General features: G+C 40.4%; 1 protein-coding gene across 4 annotated transcripts in view; it reads left to right on the forward strand.

The window, feature by feature from the left end:
- The first annotated feature begins 268 nt into the window (after positions 1–268).
- The window catches only part of LOC135519593 (cysteine/serine-rich nuclear protein 3-like), a 33024-nt gene continuing 6160 nt past the window's right edge, over positions 269–27132 (forward strand). Inside the window, exons 1-4 of one of the 4 annotated variants that reach the window (XM_064944832.1) lie at positions 269–348; positions 452–517; positions 1283–1326; positions 25766–25945. In XM_064944832.1, the coding sequence (XP_064800904.1) occupies positions 25795–25945 (151 nt within the window). In that variant the 5' untranslated portion in view covers positions 269–348; positions 452–517; positions 1283–1326; positions 25766–25794. Of the gene's footprint in view, positions 518–1282; positions 1327–15544; positions 16086–25765; positions 25946–27132 lie in introns of those variants that run through there. The other 3 variants (XM_064944831.1, XM_064944830.1, XM_064944833.1) reach the window with 3 other exon arrangements.

Here is a 27132-nt window from a genome sequence, read left to right on the forward strand (position 1 = left end):
CCGTTCCCAGACACTTCCGTGGGACGAAGTTATGCATACGCCAAGTTCGACACCGTTGACTTTAAAATATACAATTGTATCCAAGTTAAGTGTATAAACGCCATATTGCCATTGGCTATAGTTGCTAGCATTGATGCACATTGTCTTCCCAGCTTTGCCTAAAGTAGGCAAAACCGTGTACAAAGGTTTGAGAGGACGATTCCTGATTCCTTAAACCATGTGAAATGATTGGTTAAGGGAAGTCACGTTGCTGATGTATCTGTCAGACCGATGCTGCACCATTGTTCCAAGAGAAACCGGAAGAACTGCCTATGAATGTGCACTGTGGATGTGACACGACTGTGCCAGGTAGGCAAATCTTAAATAGTGTGCGCCTAAAAAAGCTTTTTTTATGAATGGAGTGAATGACATTCTCAAAAAAAACAACCATATAATTTAGATGCTTAATTAGGCTACTCAGAGAGAGGGACGTCATTGAACAAGCAGGCGTTGCAACGGCTGAAACATGAAATGAATGGTAAGTGCCGCAACTTGAACCTCATTATCCGTATCAATCTGGCATAGAGTTAAATCATGTGTTTGGTTACAGTTTTCATTGACGGTATGATCTGTGTATATATTGGAGCATATAATTGAATATCGTGTGTGTGTGTGTGTGTGTGGGCGTGTGTGTGTGTGCGCGCGCGCGTTTAAATGCATGCCCGTGTGTGTTATTAGTATCTGTACATACACATGTGAACCCAAGTAGCTAAAATGCTCCCATGCAGAGCAGTGAGATTTGGGAGGGAGAGGCTGGCTCTCTGCAGAGTCCTCCTGGAGAACATGTATCTGTGTCAGGCATAGTGCACACTCTACTCCCTCTCTCTTACTAAGAGGGTGAGTGCAGAAAGAGCACTGCCAATCGGCTACTACCATGATTTTAATCAACACACATTTTCAGTATATTTTTTCCTATAATAGAGCTTGCTGGCATGACAAGAGACATTTTCCATGTTTAACTGAGCAATTTATTTATTTACAGTAGTTATTTTTAACATTGCTTTGACTATTATTCAAAGGAATAATGAAAAACACATAATTTCCAACGGGTTAATCTTTACAGACCTTCCCAGTGAAACAAATATGTAAAGCACTGTATTCTCTGTTACCTGTATCACCTTGAGTTCATTGGTGGTTATATTTTATAGTCACTTTCAACCTGATTGTTATGTGGCACTGCCTCTGGAAATAACAGTTGACTCTAGGCTCATTTACATCTAAATACATGTATTTTCTTCCACAGAATAGAGACAATTTGCTACAGCATACCTACATCTTTTATTTAAGGTAAGACTAGCTAAGTATATTGTATCTCTCATTTATACTGCCTAACGTCATGTGTTTCAGTGGAATGCAGAAATGTGATGCCACCTGCCTTTGGTAGAATTCGTTGGCTCTGAGAATCAATTAAAAGCTTTGCACAGCTGTTGCAGTTTTGCTACAAAATATCTCAACAAGCTATCTTAAGATTTGATCTTGATATTCAGAGAGAGAACTGTGTTACAGTGTCTACTCAACAGTGACTGGTTATGAAGTAGAAACAACGATACAGTAGTCAGGAATTGTTAGACAAGGCACAGCTTCTGGTATATTAAATGAATACAAAACACATTGTAACATCTATGATATGTGCATGTTGGCTGTTATTCAGTCATGATCATTATGAGATTATAATAAGACATTAGGTACTCAATACATGCTGCAATGTGTCAGAATCTACAGTACATTAAATAATTTCCCAATGGCTTTTGATGCGGGGCAACACCCAGTGGCTTACATTATAGGGCCTTGTTGATAATAGGCTGAAAAGGTAGTCATTGATGGTGGATGTGCCTTTATTTTGTTCAACAGACACCATACAGGCTTTACCAAGCAGTAGTATACGTCAGTATGATAGGTGCCATTTTAGAAGACCAAAACATTTGTGCTTTTTGCGGTCGGTTCGGTTATTAAAAAATAATAATAATACATTTCAGTTTTGATATTTTTTTGGGCTTATTAACCATCATTTATTTACATTACTTTACTAAAATATTTCAGTTGTTGTGTATATTACATTTGTTTTATTTTATGACTTTATTATTTCATTCCAGGTCATCATCAGCTGCTGCCTATGCTGACAAAATCAAAATATTTGTAGTTCTTGAAAGTAAATGAGGTATACTTTTATGACTGCTGAATACCAACTATCAATCCCTTAGATCATGTATCTTCAGGTAGAGTTACCTCGCGAAGCAATTGCTCTCTATCCCTCTCAATCTCACGTTCTTCTCTCTTCTCTCCGTTGCCACACAGACTGGACAAGTAGGAATGCAATGGATTATGGGCATTGTAGTCAATTACCACGTTTTATGCACTATACTATGTAGAATATTGGCCTGTTGGAAACTATAACTCATACATCGCCTTGTTCGGGCTTGATCTGATTCATCTCTAGAGAAACTGTGCATTGAGCTCAGAAAAAAAGCTAAATAGAATTTCAATATTTTAATCGACGTCGGTCAATTAGTTGTTTAAAAAACGAAAAATAGCATTAGATTTGAGGTCTAATTGCAAGGCTGATTATTCAATGCCTTATCAAAATGGGTTAGATGGCATAGGTCATGTAATTGGATGTCAGCATTGGCAGCAGCTGGGAAGACACGCTGTGCCAGTAAAGCAGTGAACTGGGTTTGAATATGGCAACGTGCCTCATTATCCAGCACTACACTCTTTGTTGTCCCTCAACCATCCTCTTTTGTCAAACAGGAAGGAGCCACTGAGACAGCAATGTGCAGCACACACACACACATTCCAGCAAAGAGATTGATATCTGTGAGGCAAGAGTGGAGCTCCTTCTCTTACCTTGGCTGGGAATTTTGTCCTCCCTGATCCATCTGTTTGTATATCCAATCGGTCAGCAATATAATTGAATTAGTACATGTGACATAGTTAGGGGACATTGAAACATTCACTAAATGTATTTACTGGGTGCTAGGCTGGATCATTAATCTGGTACATTGAATCTGCCATGTGTTGCTATTACATATTGTAGCACAGATGGCTTGGGCTCTGTCACATTGAATGGGGTCCATTAAAGATTCACAGGGAAGGTGGCATGGCTTTTAAAGATAACCATACAGAGTAGAATCTCCCTGCATGACTCCTGCGCGGGTGAGTAGTCTTCACACGGAGGTTCACATTCAGCGCCAAATCAATTTGGCTTCCTTTTATGTGGAAATGACAGGGATTCATGCTTGGCTTTAAAGTTGACCTGCAGCTCCATTCATAGTGACTTGTAAAACGGGCAAAAAGGTCAAGCTAGAAGATTGTTTTGGGTAGGGAGTAGCTTGTGCTTTAGATCACCGGTTCACATCTTGTTTATCAGTTGGAATGTTCTGCCCTGTAGGAAGCATGTCTGTAGACTGAACAAGACATTGTCTGTTTATTGTTCAGGGAACAAAATCACAAAAAAATAATTACACTATTTTAAAAAAAAAATCTATCTTGGAGAAACAATGATTTTATGATATTATTATTGTATTACCTGAAGGCTTTAATGTCTCAACTAAATGTAACACCCGTCTTGCAAATGGAAGACCATGTCAATCCATTTTATCAACTTAATATGTATTCCAGTATTGAATTAAGTCAAACAGCACAAATATCAACTCATATAAACAGAATAATTGTCTCGCTCTCAGAAGGAATGTTGGTTTCTAATCTTAATGTCTATGATGTGACGAGTCCTTGAGGGTCTTTGGTCTGGCTCTGTGCAGGCTAGCGAGGTTGTTCAGGGTTTGGCTGGCTCCCATGAGATGTTGCCATGACACCAATGTGGAAAGTGCTTTCTCTCTCCTGCTTATTATAGGTTGACTTGAAATTGTTTTTTTCGCCTCCATTTTTTTTAGATGAGCTTAAAGTGATGGTTCTATTTATAAGGAAAGGGAAAGGGGGCTACCTAGTCAGTTGTCCAACTGAATGAATTTAACTGAAATGTGTCTTCTGCATTTAACCCAACCCCTCTGAATCAGAGAGGTGCGGGGGGGCCCGGGGAACAGTGGGTTAACTGGCTTGCTCAGGGGCAGAACGACAGATTTTTACCTTGTCAGCTCGGGGATTTGATCCAGCAACCTTTCAGTTACTGTCCCAGTCTATCTATGTCTTGTAGTTTATTTTGTGTCACTGGAAATAAATGACTAGGATCTGACATGAACAGTTAGTTGCTGGAGCCCAGTCCACATAAACATATTGCCCTGGAAATCCTGCATTTTACTACTGTTAGTAACTCTGAATGTGATAGTTACAGTACCATAATTATTCCAACTATAACATATAACCATAATTATGCTATCTCATTTGATGTACTCTCATTGGTAATGGGCCTGCATACTTATCAAGACTTGTTTTCGTTTGGAAGTGAATTTTTCTCAATTTGTTTTGATTCCATGGAAAATTAAGAGCACCTCTTTTCCTATTCCTACGAGTTTGGGGATGTCACATTTCTCTGAATAAATTCTCAACAAATGATTTCCAGCATGCAGTTAATCTGCTCATTATGCCTGTCATCACTATGGCAACCAGTTTTAATGTGGCGAAAAACTCACAACTACCATTGTGGTATATGTTTTTATTTTGTCAGATCATTAGTCAGAAATAATGTAATACTGTCAAATTAATATATCTTTTTTTTTACAGTAAATGTGTGAATCACCAAGAGTTGATTTAATGTAACCACATAATTAAAACAATCATAATATTTATGTGAGTATAACGATATGATCATATTTTTGCATCCCCCTGCATTCACGGACTGTATTCGATTTCCATTTACAGTAGATATTCTAGTGACAAAGAAAATCATGTGAGTAAAATGATGATGTTTTGTATATGGATAACTGAGTTTGTCTGGTGGTGATGACTCTATTTCTATCTCTGAGGCGGCTTGCGGGAGTCCGTATCCGTTAGGATGAAGTTAGTTAATTAGGCTAAATTTAGCCTCCGAAATATGAGAGCTGCATATCGTTCTTAGCCTACAAAGGCGATATGTTTTCATTTGGTCTATTTAGATTATTTATAGTACAAATAAAATATATCTTCAAGTTGAAATCTTATTTCTTGCTCTCTCATTTCAGATGAATATAATTAGATTTGCACTGTCCACCTACAACTACAGTATAACCTGCTTTGTGAATTTTCCCAAATAACAGAGCTAATGTTTTGCATGTGAAAATGCTTGAAGATCTCAACAGATAATACTATCTATAAATCATAAGAATGTCTGCCTAACATGGACCAACACCACCTTGGCTCCCTCTGCTTGTATGAGAGATGAAAGCGTCTATGTCTCTGTGAGGTGCCTTGGCAGTTCTGTCTCTGCCAGAGCTAGGGCTTATGCAAACTTTTAGGTAGCTTGGGAAAATGCATCCATAAATAAAATATGCTTTTATGAATAATTTGGCTGAGGATTGTGATTGACAACTAGGGTGAAAGTACCCGATTATGCCTCCACAGTGCATGACTGGAATTACACCAACAAGTTTAGCTGTTTTTGCATCATTCGGTTGACTAATTATGGCAGACAAAAGGGATTGATATACAGTGAACACCTTCCTAATATTGAGTCCCCCCCCCCCCAATGTTGACTCCAATGCTTCCCAACTGTCCTTTGGGTGGTGGACCATTCTTGATACATGCAGGAAATTGTTTGAGTGTGAAAAACCCAGCAGCGTTGCAGTTCTTGGCACAAACCGATGCGCCTGGCACTTCAATATTTTGTCTTGCCCATTCACCCTCTGAATGGCACACATACACAATTCATGTCTCAAGGCTTAAAAATCTTCTTTAACCTGCTTCCTCCCCTTCATCTACACTGATTGGATTGGATTTAACAAGTGACATTAATGAGGGATCATAGCTTTCACCTGAATTCACCTGTCATGGAAAAAGCAGGTGTTCTTAATGTTTTGTATACTCAGTGTATGTTGTCAGACTAATGTCAGATGAATTCATGTGCTGCTTCTTGCAAGCATTAACTCAACACAAGTATCAGCTTTTGCCTTTTAGTAATACTGTAACTTTTTATAAATGCATGTTTAAAAGAGGAAATGTAAATAATAAAATGACCTGCTTTTTTTATACACAAATTGCCTTTGAAAATAACCAAACAATAACCCAACCATATTGGGTGCATACAACATAATGTTATTTTATTTACCCATCATTGAATTGTAATGACAACATCCCCCTTAGAAACTCTGAACTCATATTATTTGGAGTTGTATGTCGATGCATTATCGATGTTATGAAATGGAACAGAGCAGCCCAGTTTGATATAATATCACCCTAAACATCCTAATGCTTGGCATTAGCCTCTATCTCACTTATCCCTGGACCTGCATTGATAAAAGACAGCGCTGGCGTTTCCTCTATTGTTCTGTGAGGAGGGGGAATTGGATCAATGGTCCCTGTGCTAGCTGCAGCAGGCAGGCAAGCTCCCTCCGTGTACAGCAGTGGGCTGGTCTGACTCCCTCCTTTCCTTTCATGTGTGTGGAGCAGTCTACAGCCTCAGGCAGCTGCAAGTTAACAAATGTACAGAGCGCATTTCGAAAGTCTGATTTGCATAAGTCTGTAGATGTGCTACATTTCCTTAAATGGATTCCTTTGTGTTTAATTGGTGTATGGTTCCTTGTGCATGTGACTTTCCAATTCTCTTGGACTCTTGGTTGTTCTCCTCTCAATTTAATTTAATTTGACCATGATCTGATCATGGATGAATAAGATGTAGATTATATTAGTGTGTTGAGTGTTTGAATATAAATATGCCCCCTCCACCATTTTTAATTATTTCATAGTTAAGTATGCAAATGCATGTCATTTGATTTTGTGTGCGGATTGATATACCGAAAGCTTGGGACTATAAGGTTCTATCTGCAAAAGATGATTCTGAGATTATTGGCTTTAAAGTTCCGAACCCTCATTGATTTGAATGGTGTCAACAATTTTTCTATCTTGTATTATTTTGAATTTAACAACATGAATTTGGGTATTTAGAGTACTATATAGAGGAGAAAATTGAACAGAACAAGGCAATAACTCAATTTTGACAAAATTGCCTTGAGCATTCTGTTATTCCTGAACCCATGATTATGAGAGAGAGAGAGAGTCCCCTCTGACCCCCTCACCAAACATATTCCTCTGTGGCCTTTCCATGTATAATTTATTTTTAAACAGTGCCATTGAATGTGAAATCCATCAACGTTGTGTTGACGTTCCCTCCGCCATCAGTTGCAGGAATCCTCCATCGACATCATCTGTAGATCTATAATCATCCAGGCCACAGCTTCTCCTCAGGGAGCCCAGCTGAGACCCTGCCTGACTCTAAAGGTTGCTGTTTATGGCCGTGCCTCACACCAGTGATTTATGAGTTTAAGCCCAACCTCGGACTGCTAACATGGCAGAAGATCTTTAGTGGTTTAGGGTTCTTCTTCACTGTGCAATCTCATTGTATGGCTTTAATGGCCCTAGTCGCCCAGACAGTCTGCCTATTGGCATATAGCTGAATCTCCCACTAGACAAAAATCAGCCTAGCCATCTGGGTTGCGTGGATGTTTGCACAGTGCTGTATGATGACAATTAAAACACTAGCACTTTGGAATGAGACACCATATTGAGTGTTAGCTAAGACTGGCGAGGTCCTCTCCCCAGGCTTCAGAGAGAGAGAGCGACAGGAATATGTCCCAAATTACACCCTATTTCCTATGGGCCCTCATAAAAAGTAGTGCTCTATGTAGGGAATAGGGTGTCATTTGGAATGTAGGCTGTGGTGTCTATAGTCGGTTCCCTTGTCTCTAGCTTCACAATATCAGAAATACATTTCCCACTCCCTGCACCAATGTCCATTATCAACCTGGTCTCAGAGCATTTCATATTATTCTGTACGTAAATCCGAGGCATGTTGAGTTTCGTATGGTATGTATTCATTTGTGGATGTCCATCACCCATTTCATATGATATGTTTAGCATTACAATTTGTATTATATGTTACGAATTTGCTAAACGTACAATATGTTTTGAATTTGCTAAACGTATATGTTACGAATTCTAGCTAGGTGGCTAACGTTAGCTAGCTCACTAACATTAGCGAGGCTAGGGGTTAGTGTTAAGTTTAGTAGTTAGTAGTTAGGGTAAATGGTTAAGGTTAAGGGAAGGGTTAGCTAACATGCTAAGTAGTTGCAAAGTAGCAAGTAGTTGAAAATGAGCTAAAATGATAACCATTGTCTGTGATGAGATTCAAACTTGCAACCTTTGGGCTGTTAGACATTTGCGTTATACGCCTACCCATCCACCCCAACCAACCACCTTCCTTTCGTTTTTACCTTACATAACCATCTGTCTTATTTAACCATACCAAACGTAACATATACTAAATTGAGTGTCACGGATTTATGTACAGAATAATACAAAATGCTCTGAGACCAGGTTGCTCCTATTGTATTGTATTGTATTTGTATTTATTAGGGATCCCCAAGTCAGCAGCTACTCTTCCTGGGGTCCAGCAACATTAAGCCAGCTATATACAATTTAAAATATTACATAACATTACTTTTCACAACACATCAATTGCGTTCTCTCAGGCCACTACTCTACGATCCAATATCTACAATACAAAATCCATGTGTAGGTGTGTGTAGAGTGCATGTCTTATCCGTGTATGTTTGTGTGTCTGTGCCTGTGTGTTTCTCTTCACAGTCCCTGCTGTTCCATAAGGTGTATTTTTATCTGTTTTAAAATCTGATTGTACTGTTGTATCAACATGTTTGGACCATGACAGTTTACAATCCAGGGCTACTCCAAGCAGTTTAGTCACCTCAATTTGCTCAATATCCACATTATTTATTACAAGTTTTAGTTGAGGTTTAGGGTTTAGTGAATAATTTGTCCCAAATACAATGCTTTTAGTTTTTGAAATATGTAGGACTAACTTATTCCTTGCCACCCATTCTGAAACTAACTACAGCTCTTTGTTAAGTTTTGCAGGGATTATAGTAATGAGTCATCCACATACATAGACACACTGGCTTTGCTCAAGGCCATTGGCATGTCATTAGTAAATATTTTAAAAAGTAAGAGGCCTAGACAGCTGCCCTGGGGAATTCCTGATTCTACCTGGATTATGTTGGAGATACTTCCATTAAAGAACACCCTCTGTGTTCTGTTAGACAGGTAACTCTTTATCCACAATATAGCAGGGGGTGTAAAGCCACAACACATATGTTTTTCCATCAGCAGAATGTGATTGATAATGTCAACAGCCTCATTGAAGTCTAACAATCTTTTTATCAACAATTTCTCTCAGCCAATCATTGATCATTAGTGTAAGTGCCGTGCTTGTTGAATGTTCTTCCCTATAAGCGTGCTGAAAGTTAGTTGTCAATTTATTTTACAGTAAAATAGCATTGTATCTGGTCAAACACAGTTTTTTCCCAAAAGTTTACTAAGGGTTGGTAACAGGCTGATTGGTCGACTATTTGAGCCGGTAAAGGGGCTTTACTATTCTTGGGTAGCGAAATTACTTTTGCTTCCCTCCAGGCCTGAGGGCACACACTTTCTAGTAGGCTTAGATTAAATATATGACAAATTTGGAGTGGCAATATTGTCCACTAATATCCTCAGTAATATTCCCAGTTGTCAGACCCTGGTGGCTTGTCATTCATGTTCGACAGCAATACGTTTTTCATCCTCTTCCACACTCACTTTACGGAATTCAAAATTACAATGCTTGTCTTTCATAATTTGTTAATTTATACTTGGATGTGTAGTGTCAGCGTTTGTTGCTGGTATATCATGACTAAGTTTGCTAATCTTGCCAATGAAAAAAATCATTCAAGTGATTTGCAATATTAGTGGGTTTTGTGATGAATGAGCCATCTGATTCAATGAATGATAGAGTTTGCCCAAAAATTCATTTAAGGTGCTCCAAAGCTTTTTACTATCATTTGCTATCATTTATCTTTGTTTCGTAGTATAGTTTCTTCTCTTTTTATTCCGTTTAGTCACATGAATTCTCAATTTTAAGTACACTTGCAAATCAGTTGTGCAGCCAGACTTATTTGCCATTCCTTTTGCCTCATCCCTCTCAAACATACCATCTTTTAAATTCCTCATCAATCCACAGGGATTTAACCATTTTTACAGTCATTTTCTTAATGGGTGAATGCTTAAGTGTAACTGGAATAGGCAATTTCATAGAAGTGCAGCATCTGGTTGCTACTCATTACACACCACAGACCCCAAAAATATTATTTACATCAACAACATAGGAATCACTACAAAACTTATTGTATGACCTCTTATACACTATATTAGGTCCAGCCTTTGGAACTTTGGTTTTCATAGATATGGCTACTATATTGTGATCACTGCATCTGATGGATTTCAGATACTGCTTTCAAGAAGATTTCTGCAGCATTAGTAAAGATTTGATCGATACTGTAACGTACATTGTTTGAAGGGGACCAAGGCGCAGCGTAATTTGTGGTCATCATATTTATTTCAATGAGAACCAGCAAAAAAATAACAAAGTGACACCGAAACGAACGTACCGTTCCGTAGGCTACAAGAGCTGTACAAAAACAAGATCCCACAACATAGGTGGGGGAAAAAGGCTACCTAAGTATGATTCCCAATCAGAGACAACAATCGACAGCTGCCTCGGATTGGGAACCACACTCGGCGAAATACAAAACAGAATGCCCACCCCACCTCACATCCTGACCTCACCAAATAGAGAAATAAAACGTCTCTCTAAGGTCAGGGCGTGACACATACATGTTGATGATTTAATTCCTGTGCTGTTTGTAACTAGCCTGGTAGGTTGACTGATAACCTGAACCAATTTGAAGCTTTTTCTTGAGTGGGCAGCTTGATGAAAGCCAGTCAATATTTAAATCACCTATGCAACAGCATCACCACTATTACACTGTCAAGGGATCTAGAGAGACTGTGCATATGATTTTCAATAGAGTAAAACCTGAAATATGGGCTCCTGCTAATGTTTCTTCAGCCCTTGATTAGTTTAAAACGTTCAGCAAGAAGCACAAACTCATGGTGGAGATGCGCATGTAGGCTTTAAAAACTATGTGCAGGATAAAACATTAATCAGATACAATCTCAGTCACAGCTCAGCCAATCCACACAATGTCGGCTTCAAGATTTAAGATAATTACACAGAAATGCCTATTTGACCCTGTGTTTATGATGAACAACATGTATGTGTTTATGGAGGAAATATGACTCTAGGACAGTATTATTAGTTATTCACCAATGCATGAGATATAGTAAATATATTTATTTCAAAATGTTTCTTCAATTATATTTCCTATTTTCTAATATCATGTCTTGACTGAGCATTCTGGGTCAGACAAGTCATTAGCATATGACCTCAATACAACAGCACAGCTTGGGCACAGATTATTAAAATATATTTTTTGTATGTTTATTTTCATGCCTGCTGTCACAAACTTGCTTCATCAAAATCAAAACTCCTCTTGCAAATCAGACAATATAGGTCAATAGCCGTGGTGCAATGGTAGTGTTTATAACAAAATGCCATCTCTCTAGCTTATGTTTTGCATTTTTATGTAATGTAGCTGCATAAAGTATGTGATACCCATAAGAGAAGGATACAACAGAATACAGATAAGGTACTGCATTCCATTTAGAAAATTATGGATATTTAGTTAGAGAAGAAGTAAGGGGAAAATAGCACGGAGTAAAAGTATACTGAATAAAAATAAAAACGCAACATGCAACAGTTACTAAGAATTGACTGAGCTACACTTCATATTAGGAAATCAGTCAATTTAAATAAATGTCATTAGGACTTAATATATGGATTTGACATGACTGTGCAGGGGTGTAGCCATAGGTGGGCCTTGGAGAGCATAGGCCCACCCAGTGGGGAGCCAGGCCCAGCCAATAAGAATATGTTTTTCCCCACAAATGGGCTTTATTATAGACATCTTATCTTGGCAAATGAGAAACGCTCACTAAACAGGGATGTAAAACAAAATGTGCACAAAACATGGGACCAACACTTTACATGTTGCATTTATATTTTTGTTCAGTGTACAGTGCATTTGGAAAGTATTCAGACCCCTTGACATTTTGTTACATTACAACCTTGTTCCAAAATTGATGGGGGAAAAAACTATTTAATAAATCTACACACAATACCCCATAATGACAATGCAAAAAAAGGTTTAAAAAAAAGAAAAGCTGAAATATTACATTTACATAAGTATTCATACCCTTTACTCAGTACTTTGTTGAAGCACCTTTGGCAGCGATTATAACCTCAAGTCTTCTTGGGTATGATGCTACAAGCTTGGCACACCTGCATTTGGGGAGTTTCTCCCATTCTTCTCTGCAGATCCTCTCAAGCACTTTCAGGTTGGATGGGGAGTGTCGCTGCACAGCTATTACCATGACTCTCCAGAGATGTTCGATCGGTTTCAAGACCCGGCTCTGGCTGGGTCACTCAAGGACATTCAGAGACATGTCCCCAAGCCACTCCAGCATTGTCTTGGGTTTGTGCTTATGGTCATTGTCCTGTTGGACGGTGAACCTTCGCCCCAGTCTGAGAACCTGGTCCAGAGCGCTCAGGACTTCATCAACGATCTCTCTGTACCTTGCGCCGTTCATCTTTCCCTCGATCCTGACGAGTCTCCCAGTCCCTGCCACTGAAAAACGTTCGCACAGCATGATGCTGCCGCCACCGTAGGGATGGTGCCAGGTTTCCTCCAGGCGTGATGCTTAGCATTCAGGCCAAGAGTTCAATCTTGGTTTCATCAGACCAAATAATCTTGTTTCTCATGGTCTAAAAGTCTTTAAGTGCCTTTTGGCAAACTCCAAACGGGCTGTCATGTGCCTTTTACTGAGTAGTGTTTTATGTCTGGTCACTCTACCATTAAGGCCTGATTGGAGTGCTGCAGAGACGGTTGTCCTCCTGGAAGGTTCTCCCATCTCCACAGAGGAACTCTGGAGTTTTGTCAGAGTGACCATCGTGTTCTTGGTCACCTACCTGACCAAGGCCCTTCTCCCCCGATTGCTCAGTTCAGCCGGGTTGCCAGCTCTAGGAAGAGTCTTGGTGGTTCTAAACTTCTTCCATTGAAGAATGATGGAGGCCCCTCTGTTCTTGGGGACCTTCAATGCTGCAGAAATGTTTTGTTACTCTTCCCTTGATCTGTGCCTCCACATAATCCTGTCTCGGAGCTCTACGGACAATCCTTTCGACCTCATGGCTTGTTTTTTGCTCTGACATGTACTGTTAACTGTGGGATCTTACCAAATCATGTCCAATCAATTGAATTTACCACAGGTGGACTCCAATCAAGTTGTAGAATCATCTCAAGGATGATCAATGGAAACAGGATGCACCCGAGCTCAATTTCGAGTTTCATAGCAAAGGGTCTGAATAATCATGTAAATACGTTTTTTATTTATACATTTTTCAAAAATGTCTAAAAACCTTTTCATTATGGGGTATTGTGTGTAGATTGATGAAAACATTTAGTTTTAATCCATTTTAGAATAAGGCTGTAACGTAACACAATATGGAAAAAGTCAAGGGGTCTGAATACTTTCTGAATGCACTATATATTCTCACTAGACTTTTATGCTGTGTGCTATTTATCATTCATAAATGTCTTTTTTATTTTGACAAGTCACCAACTCACTATGCCTAACCTACAGTCATTGAAGTATCCACTGTTATTAAAGCATTAGAGCAATGCTGAAAGAATGACATTAAACTTGCATGTCTTGTGATACATCTGGTCCAGCTTGAGTTGATTTACTCTAATCTTGTGTTGGAGAGCTCAGCAGCTCACAGATCGCTATCAATATGCATAACCGTTGGGCTTGTTCACAATGTGCACTGTGGCTGGTATGTTAATCACTTGTACCAAAGCAGCCATGTCTCTTAAAGGCCAGAATGACTTCTCGCTGCGTTCACAAAGTATTAAAACCTCCTTCAGACTAATATGGTCTCATAAATGATGTTACAGAAAACATATGCTAGTTAACACAAAGGGATCTACTGTAACACAAAGGGATCAACAAATAGGCTCGAAAACCCGACCCAAGGCAACACAGTGACCAGGGTCCGGTTTCAATTATGAACTGTTTTGGCATAGAGGACTAATCAACATAGGGATCAACTGTAGCCTCCTGTCAACAGAGGTCCTCTTCAGTCCCTGTATAATAGCTATATGACTCAAGCATCGTGGTTCATGTCGAAGAGCCGTAGGTCAAAGTGTAAAGGTGACATGCCTCACTGTAGATACTGTAATGGTCTGTTTGTGGTTGGTGAGTTCATCCTGTGCCAGGACTTGATTTAGGCTACTTGTCACAGCAGAGTGGAAGATAAGTCCTCTGGGAGGAGGAAGAGGAGAGGGTAGGAGGAGGGCAGCAGAATCTCTGTCAAGGGAAAGTTCAGTAGGTTCAGCAAGGACACATGTGAAGCGGCAGACTGCCACTACCTGGGAGGAATGGCAATTGGGTTTTAATGGTTCATCAATAAAACAATGTAATCCCGTCACACTGTCAAAAAACATGCTCGTCACACTGAAACTGCTCACTAAACATCGGCATTTGACAGATGCACTGGTGGATTTAATGTACATTATGTACTGTGTATAAGGCACTGGCACAATTTGTTACATGTCTTCATCTTGGAATACACATTTCCTCAGCAGAGGAGTAAATAGAATGTGTTTTGTGCGTGTAATGAAGTAGATTTAATGACCTTTGTTGTAACTTTGGCTCTGTATGTTTGTCTTTTGTCTGCAATCAGCCACGTTAGTGATTGTGCCATGCTCCTTAATACAGCACTGCTCCAGCGTTGATTCTATTTCCCTGCTGGCTGTAAAGCAGTAGATTAGGCCAAAGCTATTGGAGGAAGTGCAGTGCTTTAATTGAGTGTGAGAATGATATCATTCCTCTTTCACTTCACTGGCCGTGGCCTCACTTACAATCACCAGGACTTCCTGGGATAGGAAGTGGTTGTATTGTAATCACTTCAATGGGGATAACTATTTCATAGATATACAGGCTGTGGGTCATATACTGTAGCATTCACTGTGATCCCTATGATGGTAACTTAAGTTTAATTAGCTTGTATGTGGTAATTCCCTTTTGTCTGAGGCATACATCATTTTTTCCGTGGATAGAAGACTTTGAAAATAAACACAAAGAATGTTCTCATGCTGGATTTGTCACTACTTGGAGATTTTGCTTCTAATGTCGATGTTGTGAACCACACAATGTTTTCTCCTGCGGTTTTAAGCCTTGTGCCCATTCATCGGACTGGGTTATTGTGCTGTGCCTGAAATCAAATCTTTCTCTTCCTCTCCCTGCCCCTCTCTCTCCTCTTTATTCTCTCACTCACTCACTCGCTCTAACTCTCTTCCGCCTCCCCCTCCCCTTCACCATTCTCACTTCTTCAGCATCTCTCTCTCTCTCTCTCTCTCTCTTCCCTCCCTGGCTCATGCTGGTAAAATGATCTGCAGACAGCAGGAGTAGAGGCACGCCTGACTCTCTCTCAGACATACCACCCATGTGATCTCACAGGCTGCCTCCCTCTGCTCCAGTCAGGCTCCAGCCTTTCAGCCGGCAACAACTAATGAGTCTTTGTGTGGCTAGGGTGAATAAGAGAGAGAAGGAGGGAAGTGAGAGGGAGAGTTAAAGAGAGGCACCTATTGTCGTTTAACAATAAAGAGAGGGAGAGTTAAATATTGTCATTTAACAATAAAGCATATGGTACCGGCAGTGGCCGTCAGGGCTGGGAAATTGACAAGTCTCTGTGTGTCTCCCTCTCCCTCCCTCTCACCAGGTTCTCATGCCCTCAGTGTACTGGGGTCGCAGGAAGTCAGTGGACTAAAGCAAAATGGGAGCCTATCATTTATCATGTTTCACTTCATTCTAAGTGCTTCATTTAGATTTTGCTCCCAAGTGTCACGTTAAGAAAGGGGGCCAGAGGAGTCGGGACACGCCAGTGGACACAGGTCAGTGGTTTCTTTCAGGGCTGGCACAAAGTGCCCTGTTATCGATTATTGTTATTTTTTTGCAGGGCTGATGTGTGACGACTTGCTACAGATGCTGGGGCTTGTTAGTATTGCTTGGGAACGAGAGCTTTCGTTGTGACTCTCTCTGTGTGGCAGGTCTGCAGCGCGAGGATTGTGTGTCACCTCTGTGTACAGTGATAGATGAACCTTACGGGGAACATGATCTGTTTTGATTCAGAACATGCGTGTGTCACGTAGGGCTGTGGATGCAGTTCATAAAGGAATACAGTTGATTTGTACAGTGCATGTGTGTGCGCTCAGTGAAGCCAGCACAGGGAGGGGCTTTGCAAGCAGACTTTTGCTGCATTATTTCCACCCAGCATTTTCTCTTGCACCGTGGTGTATGCCCAGCCTAGCCATGATTAGTTGGAACACAACAGTGGAGGAGACAAAGAAATGTCGAGTAGGAACTAGCTCTGCTCTCTGGCTTGTGCTGCTAAGCCCCGAAGAAGTGAAGTCTGCTTGCATGAACCACTGAGTTGCATTTGATGTCATGTCTATTCACTGTGTTAAGGAGATGATACCCTATCCAGATTGGATTGGTCTATTTTAGGACAGCTACAATATGAAATAAGCGTAATCCTTGTTCGTACAGAAAATGATATGCATTGATTTGGATTTTTGAGTGTAGCTATATCAATCTTATTCAATTTTTCTTAATTTGTGTGCCTCAAATCTTCCTCTTTAAACTATACTGTGATAATGTGTTGTCAGATGTAGTCATACTATGATATTTATGTTTCACAGACATGAGGACTGGAGCAGAATCACTTTCAGACATGAAATCACTATTTCTGCTCATATGTTGGCATCGCCATGGAAACCACTTTGGCTATCATAGCATATTGCAGCATCTGCTGAGGGCTAAGAATACGAATGGATTTCCAACAATGGGGAACTAATTAAAATGATTACAAAATAGACTTGGGCCATGCCATGTGGAAAATAGAACTAAATTGTCTGTACTATTTTGTATTCTTCCTGAATTACAGTGAGGATTGTCCAGCTGCCCATTATGACAACCGTAGAAAAGGAGGTACTAAGTAACTAATGCATTTAAAAATGTAATTCCATTGGTTATAAGGCTACATAAAAATGTCATTCCATTGGTTATAAGGCTACATAAAAATGTCATTCCATTGGTTATAAGGCTACATAAAAATGTCATTCCATTGGTTATAGGCGACATAAAAATGTATTTGTATTCAGGCAGTGAATAATAGCTGTATTATTTGTGCAACCTTTAATGCTAAATGATGAGGGCCAGTAACAATTTTAGACTGATTCAATATTTCATCAACGGTACCAACAGGAAACACTGATATGATTTGGTTCAAAATATGTGGAGTTTATTTTAATCCTCTGTGGAAGCTGGCCAAACTACAGCGGTGTTTGTCAGAACATAAGACACCCCGAAAATGTATCTTCTCACAAAAACGTCTGTGGCGTCCGAACCGTTTGGGCTCCAAAATAAAAAAGGTTAAATATGTGTGTGTCCCCCCCCCCAAAAACAAATAATTAGCTTTCTTATATATAGGAAATACATGTTAAATCCATATTCTTCATGATTTATTTTTTTTATCTGTCTGTTTTGCCATTTATGAATGTGTTACTCAATGCATTTCTATGGTCTATAGTAGTACCTACAGTCTATAGTAGTACCTACAGGGGTCCTAAAATTCAAAACCAAACAAACAATTCCATATGTTAGCTTTAGTGTATTTGAATGATTGGTCTACTGTGCAGAGGGACAGACAATCATTAAAATGGGTGTCCTGATGCCAAACATTGAACATTCCACAGCGCTAAGTACTGTAGTTTACGTTGGATCTCCTCCAGGTGCAAGCAGACCCATGTCACAGTACAACCACAGACACTTGGGAACAATGGTCCTTTGGCAGCGGCTTGATTTCTCTCCAGGTTCCACCACACTGGATGCATCCCAAATGGCATCTTATGCATCCCAAATGGCACCTTATGCCCTATATAGTGCAAAAGTAGTGCACAATATAGGGACTATAGTGCCATTTGGGATGTATGTGAAGGAAATGCACTACATAGGGGAGCATACACTGTCCTTAAGGCAGCAGCAGTATTTGCATGTGTAATGAGTTGATAGCAGAGAGCGGCTCCAGATGAATGGGCACGTCTCTCTGAATGGAACTCCACCACAAGCTGCTCAGGCTGATACTGGGACTGAGACTGAAGCTGAACGCTGATTCTTTATTTCCGTGTCAAAGACGAGTCGGAGAGTGATGAATAAAAAAGTATACCAATTACATTTAAGGACCAAAACATTGACAGCTGTGCCATACAGATTGCAAAATAGTTGGGAAGAGATTTCAGATGTATTTCAGATGTAAAATGTATTTCATGGTTTATGAACTGATACACAAAACGAAGGCGGATTCAAAACTTAGTTTTTCCACTTAATTTATCATACAAAATTCTTGCAACCAATATAATGTTATATATATGGGGGTACAATTATCCCAGCTCTGAATATTTTGCTGTGAAGAGACAGAATCATTAGATCATTTGTTTGGGTACTGTCCATATGTACAGTGCCTTGCGAAAGTATTCGGCCCCCTTGAACTTTGCGACATTTTGCCACATTTCAGGCTTCAAACATAAAGATATAAAACTGTATTTTTTTGTGAAGAATCAACAACAAGTGGGACACAATCATGAAGTGGAACAACATTTATTGGATATTTCAAACTTTTTTAACAAATCAAAAACTGAAAAATTGGGCATGCAAAATTATTCAGCCCCCTTAAGTTAATACTTTGTAGCGCCACCTTTTGCTGCGATTACAGCTGTAAGTCGCTTGGGGTATGTCTCTATCAGTTATGCACATCGAGAGACTGAAATTTTTTCCCATTCCTCCTTGCAAAACAGCTCGAGCTCAGTGAGGTTGGATGGAGAGCATTTGTGAACAGCAGTTTTCAGTTCTTTCCACAGATTCTCGATTGGATCCAGGTCTGGACGTTGACTTGGCCATTCTAACACCTGGATATGTTTATTTTTGAACCATTCCATTGTAGATTTTGCTTTATGTTTTGGATCATTGTCTTGTTGGAAGAAAAAATCTCCGTCCCAGTCTCAGGTCTTTTGCAGACTCCATCAGGTTTTCTTCCAGAATGGTCCTGTATTTGGCTCCATCCATCTTCCCATCAATTTTAACCATCTTCCCTGTCCCTGCTGAAGAAAAGCAGGCCCAAACCATGATGCTGCCACCACCATGTTTGACAGTGGGGATGGTGTGGTCAGGGTGATGAGCTGTGTTGCTTTTACGCCAAACATAATGTTTTGCATTGTTGCCAAAAAGTTCAATTTTGGTTTCATCTGACCAGAGCACATTCTTCCACATGTTTGGTGTGTCTCCCAGGTGGCTTGTGGCAAACTTTAAACAACACTTTTTATGGATTTCTTTAAGAAATGGCTTTCTTCTTGCCACTCTTCCATAAAGGCCAGATTTGTGCAATATACGACGAATATACGACTCCCACCTCAGCTGTAGATCTCTGCAGTTCATCCAGAGTGATCATGGGCCTCTTGGCTGCATCTCTGATCAGTCTTCTCCTTGTATGAGCTGAAAGTTTAGAGGGATGGCCAGGTCTTGGTAGATTTGCAGTGGTCTGATACTCTTCCATTTCAATATTATTGCTTGCACAGTGCTCCTTGGGATGTTTAAAGCTTGGGAAATCTTTTTGTATCCAAATCCGGCTTTAAACTTCTTCACAACAGTATCTTGGACCTGCCTGGTGTGTTCCTTGTTCTTCATGATGCTCTCTGCGCTTTTAACGGACCTCTGAGACTATCACAGTGCAGGTGCATTTATACGGAGACTTGATTACACACATGTGGATTGTATTTATCATCATTAGTCATTTAGGTCAACATTGGATCATTCAGAGATCCTCACTGAACTTCTGGAGAGAGTTTGCTGCACTGAAAGTAAAGGGGCTGAATAATTTTGCACACCCAATTTTTCAGTTTTTGATTTGTTAAAAAAGTTTGAAATGTCCAATAAATGTCGTTCCACTTCATGATTGTGTCCCACTTGTTGTTGATTCTTCACAAAAAAATACAGTTTTATATCTTTATGTTTGAAGCCTGAAATGTGGCAAAAGGTCGCGAAGTTCAAGGGGGTCGAATACTTTCTCAAGGCACTGTAGCTTGTTTTTGGTCACAGGTTCAGGAATGGCTGAAGAATTGCAACATTTACCTGGAGTTAACTCTGCAAATAGCACTGCTGGGTGATCTGAAAAGTCATAGTCAATATATCAATAATATAATAATAATCTTAGCCAAAATTGTTGTCTTTAATTTACAATCTGTAGAAACTATGAGAATAGAAAGGTTCAGAACTGATGTGAAACATCACAGCACAGTTGAACAATATATGACAAAAATAAAACAAAACTGGATGATGTTTAAAAGATGGATGGGAGGGGTTGATGGTAGCTGAAGGATGGGACTAAAAACAAACAAAAGAGAACTATTGTAAAATATACTGTGTCCATTAAACAAATATAGTATGTATAAGCTGGAAGTAGAAGCCTCAATTAGTTTACTCTAATTAAGGGAGCGGTGGTAGGGTTAGGGGAAAATAAAAGGATTAAAATATATATATATATATATATGGCAAAAGGTCGCAAAGTTCAAGGGGGCCGAATACATATATATATATACACACACACACACACACACACACACACACACACACACACACACACACACACACACACACACACACACACACACACACACACACACACACACACACACAGTGGGGCAAAAAAGTATTTGGTCAGCCACCAATTGTGCAAGTTCTCCCACTTAAAAATGAGAGAGGCCTGTAATTTTCATCATAGGTACACTTTAATTATGACAGACAAAATGAGAAAATAATCCAGAAAATCACATTGTAGGATTTTTAATGAATTTATTTGCAAATTATGGTGGAAAATAAGTATTTGGTCAATAACAAATGTTTTATCTCAAAACTTTGTTATATATACCCTTTGTTGGCAATGACAGAGGTCAAAAGTTTTCTGTAAGTCTTCACAAGGTTTTCACACACTGTTGCTGGTATTTTGTCCCATTCCTCCATGCAGATCTCCCTAGTGCAGTGATGTTTTGGGACTGTTGCTGGGCAACAAGGACTTTCAACTCCCTCCAAAGATGTTCTATGTGTTTGAGATCTGGAGACTGGCTAGGCCACTCCAGGACCTTGAAATGCTTCTTACGCAGCCACTACTTCGTTGCCCGGGCGGTGTGTTTGGGATCATTGTCATGCTGAAAGACCCAGCCACGTTTCATCTTCAATGCCCCTGCTTCAATGCCCCTGCTGATGGAAGGAGGTTTTCACTCAAAATCTCACGATACATGGCCCCATTCATTCTTTCCTTTACACGGATCAGTCGTTCTGGTCCCTTTGCAGAAAAACAGCCCCAAAGCATGATGTTTCCACCCCCATGCTTCACAGTAGGTATGGTGTTCTTTGGATGCAACTCAGCATTCTTTGTCCTCCAAACACGACGAGTTGAGTTTTTACCAAAAAGTTCTCTTTTGGTTTCATCTGACCAATGACATTCTCCCAATCTTCTTCTGGATCATCCAAATGCTCTCTAGCAAACTTCAGACAGGCATGGACATGTACTGGCTTAAGCAGGGGGACACGTCTGGCACTGCAGGATTTGAGTCCCTGGTGGCGTAGTGTGTTACTGATGGTAGGCTTTGTTACTTTGGTCCCAGCTCTCTGCAGGTCATTCACTAGGTCCCCCTGTGTGGTTCTGGGATTTTTGCTCACCGTTCTTGTGATAATTTTGACCCCACGGGGTAATTCCATTTCCTAATAATTGCTCCCATAGTTGATTTCTTCAAACCAAGCTGCTTACCTATTGCAGATTCAGTCTTCCCAGCCTGGTGCAGGTCTACAATTTTGTTTCTGGTGTCCTTTGACAGCTCTTTGGTCTTGGCCATAGTGGAGTTTGGAGTGTGACTGTTTGAGGTTGTGGACAGGCGTCTTTTATACTGATAACAAATTCAAACAGGTGCCATTAATACAGGTAACGAGTGGAGGACAGAGGAGCCTCTTAAAGAAGGAGTTACAGGTCTGTGAGAGCCAGAAATCTTGCTTGTTTGTAGTTGACCAAATACTTATTTTGCGAATAAATTCATAAAAAATCCTACAATGTGATTTTCTTTATTTGTTTTCTCATTTTGTCTGTCATAGTTGAAGTGTACCTATGATGAAAGATACAGGCCTCTCATCTTTTTAAGTGGGAGAACTTGCACAATTGGTGGCTGACTAAATACTTATTTTGCCTCACTGTATATGGAATTGGAAATGATGCAGACAATTACATTGATAGAAGCCACAATCTATTTGCAATATTAAAGCTGATCCACCCCCCAAACATAAACACAAAAGTCTTATTAGATATGTTTCTTATTTTTATTTTACCTTTATTTAACCAGGCAAGTCAGTTAAGAACAAATTCTTATTTTCAATGACGGCCTAGGAACAGTGGGTTAACTGTACCTTGTCAGCTCGAGGGTTTGAACTTGCAACCTTCTGGTTACTAGTCCAACGCTCTAACCACTAGGCTAACCTAGATGGCATCCCACATCATTTAGTAAGAGAACCAAAAGCCAGACTGTTGTTGTCACATACACTACATCAACTGTGTTTAGGGACATTTTAGACAAAATGCATAAAAAATAATTGCAACTTGATTACTGATATAAGCAATGGCTGGTTGAAGACATGTTGATGGAAATATGGAGAATGATTTGTGGAGGAAAGGCAGCAAGTTCCAACAACCCATTGTTTGACAGTTACAATTCAACACTTATTACAGTAGCCTAATTTGGCACTTACATTAGTATTTGTGCAGTTGACTGATGAACCAGGTCTTGTTTTGATTTGTTTAATTACACCATCAGTCAGTTTAATCGTTGTCACTGGTGGCTGTTCTCCACTGGCCTCTGTAGTGGCATTGGGGAGGATGAGTGACTCGGCAAGGCGTGCATCCCAAATGGCACCCTATTCCCAATGGTAACCTATTCCCTATATACAGTGCCTTCAGAAAGTATTCACACTTTTTTCCACATTTTGTTGTGTTACTGGCTGAACTTAAAATGGATTCAATATAAATGCTGTGTCACTGGCCTACACACAATACCCCATAATGTCAAAGTGGAATTATGTTTTTAGAGATTTTTTTTTTTAAACAAATTGATTAAAAAAATGAAAAGCTGAAATGTCTTGAGTCAATAAGTATTCAACTCCTTTTGTTATGTCAAGCCTAAATAAGTTCAGGAGTAAATATTTGCTTAACATGTCACAAGTTTCATGGAATCACTCTGCAAATATAGGGTTTATCATGATTTTTTTTAATGACTACCCCATCTCTGTACCCTACAATTATCTGTAAGGTCTGTCAGTCGAGTAGTAAATTTCAAAAACAGATTCAACCACAAAGACCAGGGAGGTTTTCCAATGCCAAAGTAGGGCACCTATTGGTAGATGGGTAAACATTTTAAAGGTTGACATTTGAATATCCCTTTGAGCATGGTGAAGTTATTAATTACACTTTGCATGGTGTTTCAATAGACTCAGTCACTGCAAAGATACAGGTGTCTTTCCCAACTCAGTTGCCGGAGAGGAAGGAAACCGCTCAGGGATTTCACCATGAGGTCAATGGTGACTTTAAAACAGTTACAGAGTTTAATGGTGTGATCGGAGAAAACTGAGGATGTATCAACAACATTGTAGTTACATGACAATACTAATCTAAATGAAAAGAAGGAAGCCTTTACAGAAAAAATATTCCAAAACATGCATCATGTTTACTAAAGTAAAACTGCAAAAAATGTTGCAAAGAAATATCCTGAATACAAAGCGTTATGTTTGGTGCAAATCCAACATATCACTGAGTTTCACTGAGTACGAGGACATTTTTTTAGGATTAAAATAAATGGAATAGAGCTAAGCACATGCAAAATCTTAGAGGAAAACCTGGTTCAGTCTGCTTTCCAACAGACACTGGGAGACAAATTCACCTTTCAGAAGGACAAACACAAGGACAAATATAATACTGGAGTTGCTTACCAAGACGGCATTGAATGTTCCTGAGTGGCCTAGTTACAGTTTTGATTTAAATTGGCTTGAAAATCAATGGCAATACTTGACAATGGGTGTCTAGCAATGATCAACAACCAACTTGACAGAGATTTTCAAAATAATCATGTGCATATATTGTACAATCCAGTTGTGCCAAGCTCTTACAGACTTACCCAGAAAGACTCACTGATGCAGTTCGCTGTCAAAGGTGATTCTAACATGTATTGATACTCAATATTTTTATTAAAAAAAAAGATATTTCTGTCTTTTATTTTCAATATATTTGCAAACATTTCTCAAAAAATATTTTCACTTTGTCATTATGGGGTATTGTGTGTAGATGGATGAGGTGGGAAAACTATATTATTTCACCCATTTTGAATTCAGACTGTAACACAGCCAAATGTGGAATAAGTCAAGGAGTATGAATACTTTCTGAAGGCACCGTAGTGCATTACTGTTGACCAGAGCCCTGGTCAAAAGTAGTGTACTTTATAGGGAATAGGGTGCAATTTGAGATGCAGCCAGGGCCTGTCCTCAGTTTCTATGAACCTGGGAGCTATTAAACACTCTGACTTCAGCAGCACATCCCTCTGGGTGCCTCCCCCCAGTCCATTTGAACATTTTCACGTTCTTTCTTCTAAGAGGTTATAACCATGTCAGTCATAATATCCTCCTAACCACTATAAACTATCTTCAGTCATGCCCCAGATTGGAACCCCTCTAGGGAGCACTGAATGTGCAACATTACACATTTTACAAAATCACTATTTTACTTATGCACACACATGCGCACGCACGGCCACACGCGCACACATTCACGTGTGCATGCACACACATTCAGGCATATTTAAATTCACTGCCTATCCCAGAATAAGTAAAGCCGTAGTCAGCCTTTTTTAAATTTCCCATAAGATGGAAATTAATTAATTTTGAAGCCAAGGGATATTTTCAATCAGTAGCCGGCTGGATGCATGCATTGTGTTTTTGAGGTGCAACAGCAATTAAGTACAGTCACATTATGTTTTTAGTTTGCATATGCTGCCGTGGGCAGATATTACAATCCTGCTTTGGGCGGAAACGTCTCATTTAATTTTTGCCCCATGTTCTTTTGTGATAAAAAAATATTCAGGCAGTGTTTTTAGAAATACCATTCATGAATAAGGGCAAAGTAAGCAAAATCTCACCCCAGTGTCCCTTCTCTGTCGCCGCTCAATCAAAGACAGCAGAGTGAACAAGGTAGACACGTCATGCAATTAGCATCCCTCGCCTCGCATCCCGAGCTCCTTTGTGTCAAGGTGATCAATTGCCTGAGGACCATCGGGTAGGTAGTGACGGCAGGGGGGGGAGGGGGGTAGCAGGAGGGGTTGTTGTGTTCTGTGGCTCACTGCTAATTGACTGTGTTGAGGAGGACTGTGGAGGCCGGCGGGGCCTAAGCTGGGCATTAAATAATGTGTACCCTTCCTTGTGCTGGCTTTTGCAGGTGCAGCGGCGGAGACGGAGAGGAGGGCCATGAGCGGTATACTTAAGAGGAAGTTTGACGAGGTGGAGGCGTCCTCCTCGCCGTGCTCCTCCTTGCAGGAGTCTGATGACGAGGTCTCCTGCAGCGAGAGCGGAGACAGTAGTGACAGTGTCAACCCTTCAGCCTCGGGCCCCTTCACCCGTGAGCACACACACACACACACACTGCTCTCTCCCGCTATACATATACTCAACACTGATACAGTCTGACACGAACAGACAAAAAGCTACATGCATTATTCATATTGTAGTTTAGTGAAAGAGACTTTTTGAATGAAGCATGTGTCATTCAGATTATACTTCTGTATCGTAATTGTTGCTTCTAAAATGGACGTTGAGTGTATTAGGAAACAGCATGAAAATAACATGCCATTGTGATGACTTGCTGAAGCACAATTACAACCCTCGGTTAGAAATGTCATTCAGATAACTCGGTTGAAGAGGAAATTCAAAAAGCTGCATCAATGGGTGTGTTTTAAAAGAGGAGAAGAGATGCAATCCATGGCATTGTGCAAGCTGAGCCTGATGTCTGTGTGGACAGCTGAGTAGCCATGAGGACGGCTGGATGGACTGTGCTGGGCTGGTGTCTGTGTGGACAGCTGAGTAGCCATGAGGACGGCTGGATGGACTGTGCTGGGCTGGTGTCTGTGTGGACAGCTGAGTAGCCATGAGGACGGCTGGATGGACTGTGCTGGGCTGGTGTCTGTGTGGACAGCTGAGTAGCCATGAGGACGACTGGATGGACTGTGCTGGGCTGGTGTCTGTGTGGACAGCTGAGTAGCCATGAGGACGACTGGATGGACTGTGCTGGGCTGGTGTCTGTGTGGACAGCTGAGTAGCCATGAGGACGGCTGGATGGACTGTGCTGGGCTGGTGTCTGTGTGGACAGCTGAGTAGCCATGAGGACGGCTGGATGGACTGTGCTGGGCTGGTGTCTGTGTGGACAGCTGAGTAGCCATGAGGACGGCTGGATGGACTGTGCTGGGCTGGTGTAGCTGGGCTGTAATAAAGGGGAATGAATGCAGCGCCGCAGCAGCACAACAGTCTCTCATTAGGTGTTGTGTCAGCAGGCACAGCGAAGTACAGCACAGTACAGCCTGATGAATGAGCTGATGCTCTCTAGTCTCTAGCGTTGTGGTGTGTCTGGCAGGCTCTGAGAAGCTATGAGTTGAGTTAACCTGTCATCGGAAAGGCTTCAGTCAGTTTGGCAGGCACCTCTGATCGTGCCACTGATTTAAAAAAAAAAAGACCTGTGTTTTAGATGGCCTGTTTTTTTCTATGAGCAGATATGTTATTGGTAGTCAGCCTGGGGGAAAATGTGTGGATTGT

The sequence above is a fragment of the Oncorhynchus masou genome, chromosome 29, assembly GCF_036934945.1.
Source record: "Oncorhynchus masou masou isolate Uvic2021 chromosome 29, UVic_Omas_1.1, whole genome shotgun sequence".
NCBI classification, from domain to species: domain Eukaryota; kingdom Metazoa; phylum Chordata; class Actinopteri; order Salmoniformes; family Salmonidae; genus Oncorhynchus; species Oncorhynchus masou.